General features: G+C 43.3%; 1 protein-coding gene across 4 annotated transcripts in view; it reads right to left on the bottom strand.

Annotated features, from left to right (window-relative positions):
* The window catches only part of WDR7 (WD repeat domain 7), a 150,710-nt gene that overhangs the window by 24,212 nt on the left and 110,280 nt on the right, over positions 1–16,218 (bottom strand). For all 4 annotated transcript variants that reach the window (XM_037374370.1, XM_037374369.1, XM_037374367.1 and 1 more), the window contains 4 exons: positions 12,517–12,634; positions 11,626–11,775; positions 10,888–10,970; positions 4,794–4,893 (listed from right to left, as the gene is read on the bottom strand). In XM_037374370.1, the coding sequence (XP_037230267.1) occupies positions 4,794–4,893; positions 10,888–10,970; positions 11,626–11,775; positions 12,517–12,634 (451 nt within the window). The remainder of the gene's footprint in view (positions 1–4,793; positions 4,894–10,887; positions 10,971–11,625; positions 11,776–12,516; positions 12,635–16,218) is intronic.

Raw genomic sequence — 16,218 nt, 5'->3', positions numbered from 1 at the left:
CCCGCCTCCCCAGCCGGTGCGGGGCATCCCCAGTGCCCCGGAAGATGGGGCTCAAACACCCCATGGCAAACAAGGCTGCCACAAGCTCTCACAGCTCACCTGAGCCTGCTCTCTTGATCTCAGAAATGAGAAACGTTGCCCCCAGAGCAGGTTTCCAGTCTGAAGCACCAGAGCAGAGATGCTGTGCAGACCAAATAGGAAGAAAAGATGTGCAGTTCCAGGAAAAAGGGAGCAGAAAGCCCTTCTCCACCTCCAGGAGGGATTGCCTACTTTTGCATGTGACTCAAAGGGATGGGAGCATGTTGGTGCAGGCACAGGTGCCCTCCCAAACAGTCTCACGCCCATAAGTCAGGTGGCTGCTGGAGCACAGTCCTTTACTGCACATCAAGCCTGTAAAACCACCCCAGCCCATTTTTGGGAAGGGTGAGCATGGGGAGCATGGGGTGAGCTCAGAGAAACCTACCATTCACTCAGCTTTTTGAGAGGCATGAAGAACAACATGTTTTTAGTGGTAACATACCTAACTCTGGTTTCTACATGCACCACGTACAGAACTCATTGCTCCGTAAACGCTGCCAGCAGGTGCCCTGGTGCTGCTCTCCAGAGGCATCTGTGGAGCCCAGAGGCAGGGGGGCAGAGGCGGGGGGGCAGACAGGGCACTGAGCCGGGGGACTGCACGCTGATACCGCCAGCCCTCCTGCTCGGGGGACAGGTGACACCCCGGCGATACCACTGGCCACAGCCACCAACCCCCGGCTTCAGCGGGGCCAGGGCAGCACATGCACGCCCTCAGCTGAGAAGGGTGCTGGCTGTCTACAGCGCCTACTGCCATAAGCCAAGGTTTTAATGTAAGCTGCAATGGTTTAATTGGTAAAGAACTTTTATTCCTGAATGCTTCTCAGAGCTGCTGCTCCCAATAGTCCCTGGGAGCGCAGAAGGTGACGGTGGTTTAGACTGGCTTTGGTGTCAAAGAAAAGAAAACCTCAAAGATGCACCTCCCCATGCAAGCTCCTGATCTGTGGGGGCTCAGCGACCCGAGACCCACAGCCTACACTAAGGGACAGCCTTTGCGGTAATTTAGTAATGACCTCCAAAAACCACATCCGGAGTGAGTAACAAAGCTAAAGGGAGAAGAGGAGGTTCTGTACGACAGGAACGCACACAACAGGGTGCGACAAGGACCTGTCAAAAACGTGAGCTCTGATGTGCAGTTGCACCTGGCAAAATGATATTAGGATGAGAAACCTTTCAAATTTCTGCTTTTGTGTGGTTTCATAGAAGGTGGGAAGGGAAAGAAGGTTTGGGGAAGCTCTGCAGCAAGACTGAAATAAACACTGAAGACAGTGTCTGTGCAGCCTACAACAGAAACTGGCATTTTGCCTAAGGAGGATTAAGAAAAACAGGGAGTACATTGTGGAGAAGGAGTTTTGAGAGTCCTCTGGTTTTTTCACCTTTCAAAACAAAGGCTGAAAGTGAGCATTAAGGCTGCCTGTAAATAAGGCACAAGTGCAAAAACCAAGGAGAGGAACCAGTTATTTAAGCCAAAGGTCAATGGTGGTACAAAGACTTAGATAGCTATAACTACATCAGTCTGGGAATAAAAAAAATAAAAATAATATTTCCAACCCATGATATTTTAACCCATCAATACTCTGGAACAACCTGCTACTGGGCGTCGAGAAACCCAAGGCTTTTTCAGATGCTGCTCGCTCAGCTGCTACAAGAGAAGCTCCCATGCCTGCTGCAGCAGGGACAAGCCTTCATGTCCCAAGGAGATCCCACCTGCAATACCCACACTTACCACTCCTCTTCCCTTCTGCTTATCTCTGAGGTAATCTCACTTAACATATATCCTTAATGAAAGGTATGAATGGGGAAAGCAGCTCCCCCTCTTCTTACCCAATCAGTAATTCCGATGCCTGACTAAAACCAGCTTATGTGAGAGGTGCGATGGGGCAACTAATAAAACTTCCATATGCATTTCAAACTTCTGCTTTCAAAACACTAACATATTTACTAACTGCAAAATTATGTTTATGGCTTCAGGAAATGATTCAAAGAATCATTTATTTTTTTAAATAGTGAATGACTAAGCTATTTTTTGATAGTGTGTTTCTGGCAACATTGTTCAAGAAACTTTATAAACAAACAGAATGAGCTTAAGCTAGATGATGGCCGGTGTTAGAGAAACATTTTTCTCAGTAGAAATGAAGCCGCAGCTAGTACAGAAAGTGAGAAGGTCCCAAGACGAGAGCGGGATGGAAGGAGGCTGGCCAAGGGCTCCAGCTACTGTCCCAGCGTGGGCGACTGCTCACCCACCAGCTCTCACTCTGCCTTACAGCAGGGCCCCTGACCCTCATCAGCACTCCTCAGGCACCTGTCCTAATGTGTGCTCGACTTAAACATACCAAGGCAATTAAAGTATTTTGATAAACATTTGGAAAGGCTTTAACTTATGTAAAGTAAAAATTTGAGATTTTTTCCAATTTCAAAACTTTTTCATCTATACAATCCTGAAGCTATTTCAAATCTTCTGAGCAGCTGAAATCTGCAACTGTGAGAAATAACTTAAAGTATCAGATTTAGAATAAGAAACCTGTATCCAATAGATGGCGTTGCCCTCTAATAATCATATATCTGGCAGTCACCAAATTTTTCTATCTCATGAATAATAATAAAACCTGCAAAGGACCCTGCCCTATTTATCCTGCAAGTCCGTTCAGTCACACCCATCTCTGCTTTCCATGATCTACATGGAAGCATATGAAGAATGTAAGAAAACAAGTGCTGTGAATATTCACCAACACATCAAACTATGCAAGCAAACAATCTACCGATAGAAAACTGGAGTTAGTTCGAGGTGAGACTGACGTGGAGCATAGTGTGCTTCTGAGAAAAGGCTGGCAAATATCAGCTATGCACAATCCCCTTCAAACAGCCAGTGGTTATTAGACAGAATTCACTTTAAAAGAACCAAAGGAAAAGGTAAAGAAGAGAAAAATAGGGTATTTTAGCAGCCTGCCAAACCAAGGGCAAACCAAGCCAGCTGGGTGATTTTTGTAGAAGGTTTAGCCCCATACACATGTGCAGCTGTAAGCACCTTCGCTGTCCTGCCCACCAGCACCGCCGGGCTTCTGCCGAGCTGCCGTGGGTCCCAGGCTGTGTAAAGGGAGTTACAGACCCACCTGAGCTCACGTGCCACAGGCAGCCATGCCAGAATTACCCGCTATCTTAACAGCTCCTCTGCTCACCCAGGAGCCAGCTCGGTAGCTGAAGTATGCGTTGGACAAAGTTAAAAGCACAAGGATGACAACACTGGTTAAATGCTGCTGCCAAATGGAAGGAGGGGTTTTGTTACCAACTCTCCTTATGCTCTGAAAAGAGAGATGTAAGGCAGTGTATAGTTGTGCTTTTTACCTCTCCCCCTCCAACAGCATCAGGAATTAGCTATTGCTTTGAGATGCCAAAGCTTCACAGACTTATTTGGACTTTGCACTCTCCACTTTCAGTGCGGTGATGCCCACCAAAAGGAATTGTGACCAGGGGGATGTTAGCTGCTTCATCACACTGGCTGCTGAGTAGGCAGAAAAAAGTCACACAACACGTGCAGGCTCCTTGCACAATCAAGGAAACTTCTTTGGAAAGAGGGATACGCACAGCTCTGCAGCACCGTGGTCATCTTGGCTAGGACTGCAGGACAGCAAAGATGATCAGTGACATCGGATATATCAATACACAGCTGTTCTTGTGGACCCATTTTGTAGTTCAATTAATAAATCATGATCCAAATGACTTAAGATAAAACAAGATAGAGCATTCCATACTTCCTATCTGCCTGCATTATACAGCTATTTATAAAACAAATCTGGCCATCTTAGCTTCCATAGGAGTGCTGTCTAAACAAAATATACCAGAACATACAATGTTGTCAGCTACTAGATTTGGGAAATAAACGCCAAAATTTCAGAACAGGAAGTGAACCAGCCACATACACCTAAGCATGCAGTTCTACCAACGGATCTAGTAGGAATGAATCTATGCTGCCTTCTCTATAATGCAGATTTTCTAAGGACTAAAGATAACAGCTTTTAGAAACAACAAAAAAAATATATTTACACACACACACCAAGGCAGATTAAAAATACAGATATTTTACCCAAGCTTTACATGAGGACTATTGAAATTCAATAAGAAATAATAGCTGATCACATAGTACAAGGAATAATAAAGAAAATTACCAATGAACTTTTCTGAAAAGAGAAGGCAAATACTTCGTCATTTAAACATTTTTAATTCCAGGCACTCATTTCAACATTATCCTTAAGTATATCCTCTTCTAGGTCACTGGTAACTGGTAAGAAAATATGTATCTTATTTAACATCAGAAAATTGTAAATACCTCAAACATAAGCATCACAACATTTTGCAGAAAGGAGTTTTAGGAAAAGAAAAAACAACCCCTGAGTGGATTTTCTCTGTGACTCCTACAGTAGGCAAGTATCCTGCTATAAACCCTAACTTCAAAAAAAATCAGATTTTTCATTTATTTCAGAGCAGGGGTATCACCTAACTTTAGGCTTTCATTATTAACCCATCTGTAGCACTCATTCAGTTGCAGTGAATGAAGACAGTAGGGCTCTATATACTTGGAGTCCTTCATTAAACTATTGATCCCCTCAGCATTATCCATAATGTTCCAGCAGCTTAGCATGTCAACTGATGCAGAGCTTGCTGCTCTTTCCTTTCAATAACTTCCACACTTTATGGCGAGGAAGTCACAATGATTTATTTACCTGACATTTCCCAGTCCGGATGTCGTAGAGGGCCACTGAACCATGGCGAGCTCCCACTGCTATTCTGTGACTCCGCTCGTAATAGCTGACCATGTAGAACCTGAATTGAACATTATAACAAGTAACAGGTGAGATCTGATCTGCCTGCATGATGTTCCAATTAATTTGCAATGCCATTGGGTAATTAACATTAGTGCTAGAATGGAGATTTGATTCAAAAATCCATCAGCTGCCAGTTTTCATACTTGGCATTCAGCAAAGCCAACTGATGTTTGCTGCATCACCACAGAATCAGATCACATTTATTTATTTTTATTATACAGTGTTCAACACCTCCACTGTGTTTGGGAATAATCTGTGATTATCACCAGATTCCCTGAATGTCCATGTGCATATCTTGTTTATAGTGGCACACCACAATAATGCTGCATGTCAAATGGTTAAACAAGATAATCTAACACCCTGAATGACTTCAGAGCACTTTTCCTTGAAAATTAAATGAGAAAGACTGAGAGAAAGTATAGAGAAAAATATGCAAACTCATAAATTTTTGATTGGCATAAAAAAAAGCAAATTAAAATTCATCAAATGCTCTCTAATCCAGTAACATCCTTCAGGTGAAAAGGATCCGAGAAGCCTGCAATTGTCCTTAATGTCCAGCGTGGCTGTATGACATCAATTTGAATTCAAACAATTGCAAAAGTCAAGGAATTTCTACACCCTGAAGCACAAGAGTGTCAAAATCCTTATTTCAAATTCAAATCTTTGGGAAGATCACTGTGCCTTTCTTAGAAAAGGGAGAGCAGACCTGTGAAAACTGCTGACCACACTTCAATTACATTTTAATTTTACAGTTAGATTTTACTATAATAAAGTCTGCCAGAGATTTCCAGAATCAGTTTATAAAAATACGTTGCTGACAATATTTATGGCTTCAAACAACAAATCCTGCAGTGATCTATCTCCCTGTTCTTCAGGATTCCCAGAGTACCATAGCAACTGCTCTCACACAGGTGTGATACACTTGTTTCTACAGTGCAGGATGGCAGTCAGGAAGAAAAACAGCACAAAACATGGTGTTACAGAAAAAAAAAAGAAAAATAAAGGAAATCAGTTGTTGTGTGGGAGAAAGGGCAAGAGTAAGTAGCTTGGATGCACTTTTGCATCCTGCCCCTGCGCAGGGAAGGTGCTGCAGCAGAGGGGTGTAGATGACTTCAGGCAAGACCAAAGGGAAGGTTCCGACCATGAAAGACCTGACAGCTCTGCTGGTAATTCCCACTCGAGAGGACAAGACAAGACAAACCCCACTTTGGCTATACCAGTTATTTCATCTAACTCTTACCCTACCTCGAACGGCCAGAGTGTCAACGGTGAATGTCAAAGCCCCTGATGAGAGCCCACAGGCCACCAGACATACTAGCCCATATGGCCACGTGCTGTGGCCAGCACAAAACCCTCCCTTCCCAGAGCGTACAAGGATGACGATGGGCAGCTTTTTAATGCTCCCTCTTCTTGGGATATGGAAATATTTCCAGGCCACAAACCATCTCCGCTACCTTCTTTTGCAGCCAGCACCTGCCTTATCAATCTGCTTTTCATATTCCTTCGGTCAGTGGCACCAACACAGCTTACTTATTATTCAGTAATAATAATAGTTTCTCATTTATTAATAAGATGACAAAAAGAAGCACTTAGAAAAAAATCAAAAGCTGTGGCAAATAGCCTGGGAGCAGGAGAGGCAGGAGCCAGGCATGAGAACAGCGATAATGCTGAGGGCAAACAGGTACAAACAGGAGGGTCTAGAGCCCCCCATGCACAGTGAATAAGGGGTGAATGCTCTCTTAGTATAGTCTCACATTTTTCACTATTTCATGTCAAACTGCAAACACCTGCACAATTAAAGTGGTGCCCCAAGTGAACAGGGAGGGGGCTAATTTTTTAAGGCTATTTTATATAGCCAGCAAACTCAGGATTTATATACACACTTAGAAGAAAAACCTCACACACTGCTTGATCATTACAAGCAAAACGGATTACAACAGAAAGTTTCTATATAAGTTGTTTTACATCCCCATTAATTATATTACACAACTGAATGGGCACAGTCTGCTTGTCTCCTCCAATAGATTTAGAAAGAGAATATCACATACTATTATATGTAAGCAAACAGCATTTCTCTCCTTACTGCATTTAAATGCCCATTTAGACAGAGTGCCAAGTCAGTAATTTTCTTTGAAAAGCAGAATCCATCAGACCACATAACAACAGAGGGTTTGGGGGGAAAAGGCTTCAAGGAAATAGATGCTTTTCAGTTCAATTTTCTAAAAAATTACTCCTTAAATTGACATACAGTTGTCAGCTCTTTAGCTTAATTCTTTATCTTTTAGTTAGCCTAGCATTGCTACAAGCTCACAGAGATTTAAATATTTTAAGCCCTTGCACCCCTTTCTAAACCTCCATATGGTCAAGTTCAATATAGAATGACGTGCCAGCATACATTTAGACTATGCTACAAACTCATTTTTGGAAGCCTGGCTGGTGCAGCCACAGCCACCGGCAGCATCTTAGTGGAGACCCTGCCCTGGGTGCTGCCCCATTACTGCTCTGCAGAGAAACTTGGTGTGAGCAACTGGGTTAAGGGCTTCGCAGGAAAATGACACTACTCCCTCCAAATAACAGCGAGCGCACTGGCCAGTTGGGAATGGGGCTGTTCGGGCTGGCTGGGGTTTATGCTGGCACTAGAAAAGCCAACAGCAGCAACACTGTGGTTCAGTGAAAGCTCACCAACTGCTTTAAAACCTGAATTAGTGACTGCTGAAGTATCTAAGAGGTTATACAACATTTTTTTAAAAAAATTAACATTCTAAGTTGAAATGCTAAATGTTCATCAAAAGGAATTTGTTCATTAACATCACAGCTTCATTAATTTCAGACTTCAGTATCTTGCAATAGGCAGAGGGGTTCTGGATTATAATTTTGATACTCTTTTCATCCTATTTCACATTTTGTTCTTTTTTCTTTTCCTTCTACAGACTGACGCTTCAGGCTCACTTGAGCATTATCACAACAGCACCTCCAGCTGATGGACCCTGATTCCTTCAATTATACTCTCCAAAATCCTAGAAATCATCAGGGCATAAAAATTTGTTGTACAGCCTCACTTTGCCTAATCCTCAAAATCTGCGCTCTTCCTATAAGGCTACTCCCTAGTAAAAAGATGTATTAAAACCACTTATTATTTTTAATTTAATCTGTCTTCCTGTAGGAGACTATGCCATGACACAGACTGCTTGAACTCGGCTGCCTGTACTAAATACATGACCTGACCAAGCAGAGTCCATCAGGGACCACTCAGCTGCAATGCCAACTGCTGAATCTGGAAAACGTTTGAGTCAAACAGGATTTTGCAGCCTTCAATGTTACCCTTTCCAATTTTAAAGAAATTGAGAAATATTTCATAGTCATTGCATTGTACCTCAGTACTTATTTTGATAAGAAATGGGTTTGTATAGCGCATGCCAAAAGGCAGTACAATTCTCTATAAAGAATAACACTTAAGGGAAAACTAAATAGACACCATAATCCTATGCTGTAAGATCCGATATCCAAAACCATCCGCAGCGATGGATTTACCTCAGCGCCAGCCATCAGGACTGAGTCAGTCATGCTCACAGCAAATAGTGGCATGACTGCTACATTTGTACAACAGTGAAAAAAAGCTGAAAACCCAAGAGGAATAATAATCAGGTACTTCAACCGAGCACAGTGCCGCTCCCAGCCCTGGGTTTAATGTTCTGCTGAAACGGGAAAATCACTTCCAAGAGACCACAGAGGCACAACAAACGTTTGCCATTACAGCCCCGAGTAAGGGACTTCCACAACATCCTCTGAGGGAGCAGAGCCTGCGCAGCAAGCACCAAGGCACACGAATGATCTGGCCACAACAGGGGTGCGCAAATAACTCAGTACAGCAGAAAGGGCACTGGGATATTAAAAGAAATAACAACTGGATTATGTCAAAGTACTTCCACAGGGAATCTCTCCAGAGATTCAACCATTTGCTAAAATTTGATGAAATTTTCCATTGGGCTGAATGATCGCATTGGTGGGGTGCTGCATCATTTTTACAATGGCTATAACTATGTAGAATAGGAAATACTAGTACTTTAGCAAAACTTTAAGATAATGTATCACTATAAAAATACAACAGGACTAGGGAGATTTTTGCGCTAATTCCCACTTACGCTTGCATTTATGCTTTAAGGTAAGCCTTTTAAAGCATCAGGAAGAAGGAAGATTACCTCTATCAGTGTCCTACCCATCAACAGGGTAATTGTTCCTTTTCTTGAAACTGTTCAATATTTTAATAGCTCATTAAATTAAATTGTAATGGTTGACAGATGATTATTATAATTTATTGGTTGTACCAGTTTAATAGCATAACTGGGACATATATTGTAGTCTAAAGATACTGTAAATGTTCCCATTTTATCAATCATGGTTTATTATTTGAAAGTACCATTTTCGGAGTGAATTAGAACAAGCCCAAGACAAAAGACAACTGACGATGCTCAACTCCCAGTGAAGGTTAGCAGAGGCCGGCATCTGAACAGCCCCTCGTGCCTTTCAGCACCCTCCGAACTGCCAGGTCATGGACGACGTGAGCACAGGACAGCCACTGTGCTTCTCTTTCCCTATCATTTTGTGCAAATTCATCCTTGTGATTTTACAGAGCTGCCCAGCACCACAGAGTTTGAAACACTGCCCAAGACATTTCCACATGCTGCAGAGTGCAGGGCAGCTCTAAGTCACCAGCAGTGCTCTCTATGCTTTGTGCGGTTTAATTTCAATTGAATCTCCTGCATCCAGTGTGAGCATCCAAAAAAAGTTTCTAAAATCCAGGGAGAGGGCAGGCTCCTACCACAAGGGTGAGGGTGCTACTCGCTGCCTACAACAAAAGCTTTTGTGCACAGCCTGCTCCCTTGGAGGATGCCTGGGAGACGGTGACAGGGCAGCAAAACCAAGGCTCTATTCCACAAAGGCATTTGGTACTTTCTATTTCTTATCTCAATTTCACTGACCTTTCCTATGGGATGGCATGGCTATCCACCTGTGCAAATGGCTCAGGAGGACTTGGAAGTGCCTGGTCAGGAGATGGTCTCCTCCGATAACTATGCCCTACTGCCAGCTACTAGGCGGATTACAGCAGTTAGCTATTGCCACAAAGGAAATAATACTTATTCCCAAAATTCTCCATTAGAAGATGTTCTGGAGGACAAAACGGAGTTAGGCTTAAGCTTTCTATGAATGAAAAGTGTGTTTGTTATTTGGCTGAACTCCTGGTACGAGAGCATGCTCTGCTGAAGCACTGTGCTCCTAAAAACAGACCTTGAAACGCAAGTAAAGGGCTCCAGCTTTGACAAGCTGGGAAATCTCGCTTTGACACACACCTTACACTGGCTGCTTGTGGCTTGGTCTGGATGCACTAAGGGAGAGCAGCTGGCTGCAAGGCATTGCTGCAAGCCCCCCCTGCTGCAAGCCACGCCATGGAGTGTCTGGGAACACCACCTCAGCCCCCAAACCACATCTTTGTGTTCTGCTTTCTCTGTTTTCTTTTTTCCCCAGTTGCTTTGATGGTAACAATTAATTCACCCAGGCAGATTGTGCATATTGGAATCTAACTTGTTATTCAAGTACATTATTCTCATTTTTGTAACAACACAGACTGAGATAAATCCTTTGGAGGAAGCTGCTCAGCTTGTGTGGCTGCTCCAATGGTATAGCTACGATATATGGAGTGGTAGCAGGACAGAGTTTTTCATGTGATTACACAACATTTTCCTCTTTTTGGACTTTTTAAAACATCCAGCTTCAAGGAGTTGTTAATGCTTTTCTTTGCTCATATGCATTTCTGTCAGATGTGGTAGAGAACTAAAAGCCTACAAATGCTTATAGGTGAGCTAAAAACACTCTTCGCATTTGTTATTTTAAGGTGCAAACATCATGTAAAAGATTGTTTCATTCTTAAGTAAGAAACACATCCTGCTGGTGACCCTGCAATTTATTTCACAGTATTCTTGGAGGAAGAGCTCACCTGCAGATGGCTGGAAAGCATTCCTGAAGACCCTTTTTCTTAACTAAAGATCCTTCAAGGCAATACATGATGATGTCCATAACCTTGGAAACAAAAGTTAGAATAATTTGACATATGGTATTTTATGTTTCATAATAAAAGTTCTAATAGGCAAAAATAGAGATTTTTTGTGCTCCACTGCATCTTTGATACCTAACTTTAAAATCAATTGGGATGAAGCAAACCAGAACTGTCCTGCCATGATAAGAGTTCACAACAGCAATGGTACTGGCAACTGGAACCATGCAGAGTACCCATGAACAGATATAAACCAACAAACTGCCCATAAACATGAGCTATTGGAGCTCTGTAAGTACCTCTGGTGTGAAAAAGGCCTCCGGGCAACAGTATCAAAGTTACAAACCTGTTACACCATCTGTACCTTTCTTCGACAATACTCGTAAGCACCAATGAACGCAACAGATAAAAACATCCAGCACGTTCAAGTACCAAGGCGATGAGCACAAGCTCTCTTGCTTGTTTTTTTTTTTCCCCAGCAATGCAATTTAATGCAATTTAAATTCAATTTAAGCTTTTACAGTTCAAAAAAATGAGCAGAATGGTATAAAACAAACAAATCCTCTTCACACACAAAAGGGTTTATGGTCCACACAAAGAAAATCTACAATTTGACTCCAGGCTGACACATTATCTACTGTTGCATCAAACCCACAAGCAGATCTGGCAGAACAGCCTTACCTCCACCAGAAGGTCCACAACATCGGTAGGCATCTTCTCAATAAGTATCTCGATGACTCTCAAGATCTCTCCTTTAGCCCGAGCAAGGGTGGTGGTGTGAATATTCTGCTGAGACTGCGTGTTTGCTGCCAGGGCAGTGTGCCTGTGCACCTACCAAAGAGCAGGGTTACCTTAAGGAAGCCTGTACCGTGCAGAATGCTTGGCTTTAGTTTAAGACCTATGGATTATTTCTCCCTCCCCTGTTACTCATCATCAGTAGAGCCACCAATGTTTATCCTTGAGGAAGTTTTTCAACAAGGACTCATCTCCTTTAAGTAAATCTTAATCCCGTAAAACTAAAGGTCAAGATAAGGAAATGCCTGGGTCTTCATTACATCATTTCCATGCACCTGTACATCTTTTTTTAGGTATTAAGTGGCTGTTTTGTAACAGGGTTCTTTTTGGCTGGCCACTGACCATCTCCCATCCTATTGCTTTAGCTCAGCCAAAGCTCCGGGCTGTATCTAGGCTACCATGCCCAGCCAACACGAACCTCACAGCAGTGTCTCCTCTTCCTCACCCTGCAAACCCCATGGCTAAGTCTCTGCTCAATTTTAATTCATACCTAATGGGGTCATGTGTGTGCTGCTCAAAGGAGGCAGGATTTTACAAATCGCTATTGGAAGTTTATGTAACCAGAATACAACAAGCTAAGACAGAACTCATCGCACTCAGGTAAGTATTGCTCCTGTCGTCAATTACGGGTGATTCTGATATCTGCAGGCACAATTATATTACACTTGCTGGTTCCCTTTTTGGGGAGGAAGGGAGAGATTTAATTCTCTATTGCTGTTCGTAAGCCTGGAGCCTCAAAGCTCGGAGGAAAAGCTGCTGCCGAGTGGCCCCACTCACCTCCTTGGCGATGGTGGTGATGAAGGCAGGTGGTCTGGCTGTGGCGATGAGGGAGAGAGCGTGCCGCGCTGAGCGGGCAGAGTCGGCGGCTGGGCTCAGGGGCAGCCCCATTGTGATGCTAAATGGGCACCAGACAAAGAGGGGAGAAAGAAAAGGAGCATTAGAAATATAGAGTGAAAAGATTAGAAACAGCTTATAATGTCAGTTCAAGGTCAACAGGAGCACTCAAACAGTTAGAATATAATGGACTTCCAACAATGAGCAGTGATTAGGAGTCAGGGTGTTCTATCATCAAATACAAAATCGAATAATTAACCATGAAGATTGAAAACAGTATGTGCATCTGTCCAAAGTGTTAAAAAGGCCTTGTTAACAAATTATCTGTATGTGCTGAATACATATCACCCAACTGAGGACAACACAAACACAGAACGTCTTCCCAAGAATTTATGGTTTACTCTTTTACGATATTTTAAACACGGGACGAAAAATACCCTGTTCATACTCATTCCCCTTAATTCCGCCAAGCACTGCTTATAGGAGAGGAAAGCAAGAAGCTTCCTGAAGAACTAAACCCACCAAATCTATTCGGTTTGATTTTCTTCACTGCATGACTCAGTTACAGCAGCATGATGAGATGACAGACAGCCCCGTACCTTATGCTTCCTAATGGCAGAAATTATTCAAAAGCTCTTCAGAATTTCTAACACTGAGGTTTTAACAGCAGTTCCTTGAATAACAGTAAGGGATCAAGCGGCACCTAAATTTTCTGTACTTAATACTGTTTCTTGTGTTTATCTTGTCATAGCAAATGAAAAGCAAGGAAGCACCCAGTAACTGCGCCGAGCAAAACCACAATTGGGTACTTGGTAATTGAGAGCATCTGTACCTGACAAAGACACCACACCAACTAATTTTTGTCTGAAAACTTCCTTTCTTAAAATCATACTAGTTTAACTGTCACTGTTGTATACATCACAGCAGAGCCCTGTTTTGTTAGGCTAGTTGTACATTATCCAGCAATTCTGCAAATCCTTCCTGCACCCCCTCCCACAGCCACCCAGAGCGTCCCAGCCCCCGGGCCCAGGACACAGGTACCTCTCCAAGCTAACAAATTTGTGCCTTCAACAAATTAAGCTAATACATAATGATACATCCGGTGTGCATCTAAACACGAGAGTACAGAATTCAAGAGCACTGCAAGGCCCTCAGAGCCGAGGGTTACAGGTTTGGGAAGAGTCACGTGGTGGCAAGGCAGTGTTTGAGCGCTGGTTTGGATGCGCTGCAGGCACACGGGTCTCCCCAGGAGAGGACATTTCACAGAGGGAAACTACAGTGGTGAAGGGGGAGGAAATGGTGGGGAAAGAGCTATGGGGAGATCAGGGGTGAACGTGCTTTGATATGGAATTTGGCTTTTACAGAAGGGGAGGAACACCTGGGAACCAGCGTGTGTTGGGATTACCCTGATGTGCTCCACCTACCCCACAAAGGAAAGCTTCTCCAACGTGACTGTTACAGCATGGAAAGAGAGATCACAAACCAGTTTGCCAGGTCTAAAATACTGTAAAGTTCTCCTGTAACATATAGTCTGATCAATCCTGCTGCCATGGACCACACTTCAACCAAGCAGGAGCCCTAGAAGTGTTCTGTTTTTTTCAATAAAGACAAAACAAAAGAAAGGTAAGTTTCTTTTGCTCACCCCTGGCATCAGTGCACCATTTGAGCATGTGGCAATTCTGCATGGATTTTACTATGTCATGAAAAGCTGTGTTTGGGAATGCACTGAAAGCACTCCTTCAGTTATCCCTTCTCTTTGTTATTTTACTTAGAGATTAAGTAACACGCACAAAAAAAAAGCATTGACCTGTAAACAACATCTACAGATTTACCCTTTTCCTGTGGAAAGGAAATACTTTTCTGCAGACAAGATGGGCAGCAGTTGCTGTTCCTGAGGCTCGGAGAGGGAGCAGATCCTTCCATGCTGCACAGAAGGGGTGTGCTCCCAGATATGTGGAAGTGAACAGCACTAATTGGCCAACACACAGCAGAGGCATTGAGTTTTAAAGCCGTTCCAATATCTTAGCCGGTGACATTGCAAGTACATGTGAATGCTGAATGTTAATAAAAGTGAAGCTTTTTGCTAAAGCAACTATGTCATTCAAGCACACGTTAACAAGATAGTTTTATTACATGAAAGAAGATAGCATCTGCAGCTTTCTTTGCTATCAACATGATTTCAGATGCTTTAATACTTTGACAGATGTACGTGAGATAAAAATACCTTCAATACAATGAGTACTAGTCCAGTGAAATAATCTTATCTAGAATCTGCAGTTTCAGAAGAACACCACGTGTTTCTAAATGCCGCGGACAGTCAGTTACGGCTCATTGCAACACGCAACAGTGACAGTTGAGCAGCAGGAAGCTCGCTGCTCTGCACCACCAGCAGCCATAACCGGCTCTCACTCCACAGCCTGCACGCATCTGCGCTGCCCCACCACTGCCCGAGGATTACTCATTTAAGGAAGAGCTGCCACTGCCAGCTCTCCTGCTGCATTCATTTTACACATGTGATGCTATTAGCATGGCTGAACGGGAGTGCACTGCTCCAAACCCCCACCTGCCTTCACTGGAGTTTGGATGCTGCTGGTGGGAGGTTCGGCTGTGCCTGCTTCACTCGGCACACCTGAGGGCCAAGGGCCAACAGATCGCTCTCTTCACTCCTCCGGACCCACTGGGCTGGCAGGCTTAGCCCTCACCTGCACCTCAGGGGACCCTCGAGATTTCTTTCAACCAGAAAGCTGCCAGCAACCTCTGTAGCGGGCAAGCCACAGAAAACAACAGCAGAGTCACGGAGAACAGTATAATCTTTCCACACTTCTATCCCTTTAGCATCTCTATGTGCTTTCAAACTGGCTACAACTTTTACCAGGGTCAACAAAGTTCATTCTGCTCTGGAAACAGAGTCAGACACAACTTGCTCTGAAAATAAATGAGGGAAAGAAGAAACTGAAACAACCCCAAAGACATGGAAATCACAGCACACATCTTGTCTTCCAGGCACCCCAAACAATACAGCGTGGCGTTTCCACCATGCTGTGCCACAAAGCCCAGGTGAAGTCCAAACCCACTAACTCAAAATGGCAAGCAAAAGCATCAGTTACCTTAAACTCCAAAATTATTTGAATTAATCTATCTATTCACCTTGTGACATTAATATTTGAGAGCTTCTCTTCTTTCAGGCTAAACCAGAAAAAAATATTTATCTTCAACAGAAGTTATTCTGATGTTTCCTATAGCAAACTTCATAATGACATTCTCTGGAACTGAGGCAGGAGGAAATCTACATTTTCAGAGCCAGGATGGAGAGCACTAGAGGTGGTGGTTTTTCCCCCCCCCAGCACTTCAACACGAGACCACATGTTCAAATGTGAGTAAGAGAAAATAAATGTGACAACAGCACTTCCTTGGGCACAACTGAGAATCTCCTCTCAGCCACTATTTGAAGGGGTTCCTCCTCCCCTGTACAAAAAAATTCAGTAGAAGAGCAAAGAGTAACGGAAGTTACAAAGCCACCTAGCTTATTGCAAAGCCTATTAATGGTTTTATAGAGGATTTAGGCAGCATGTGGTAACTGAACAATTACACTACTTAGTTGAGAGAGAGACGGGTATGTATGTGTGGTGTGGATGTCTATAGAGG

The sequence above is a fragment of the Falco rusticolus genome, chromosome Z, assembly GCF_015220075.1.
Source record: "Falco rusticolus isolate bFalRus1 chromosome Z, bFalRus1.pri, whole genome shotgun sequence".
In the NCBI taxonomy this organism is placed as follows: Eukaryota; Metazoa; Chordata; class Aves; order Falconiformes; family Falconidae; genus Falco; species Falco rusticolus.
This window is presented reverse-complemented; position numbering and strand designations above follow the sequence as displayed.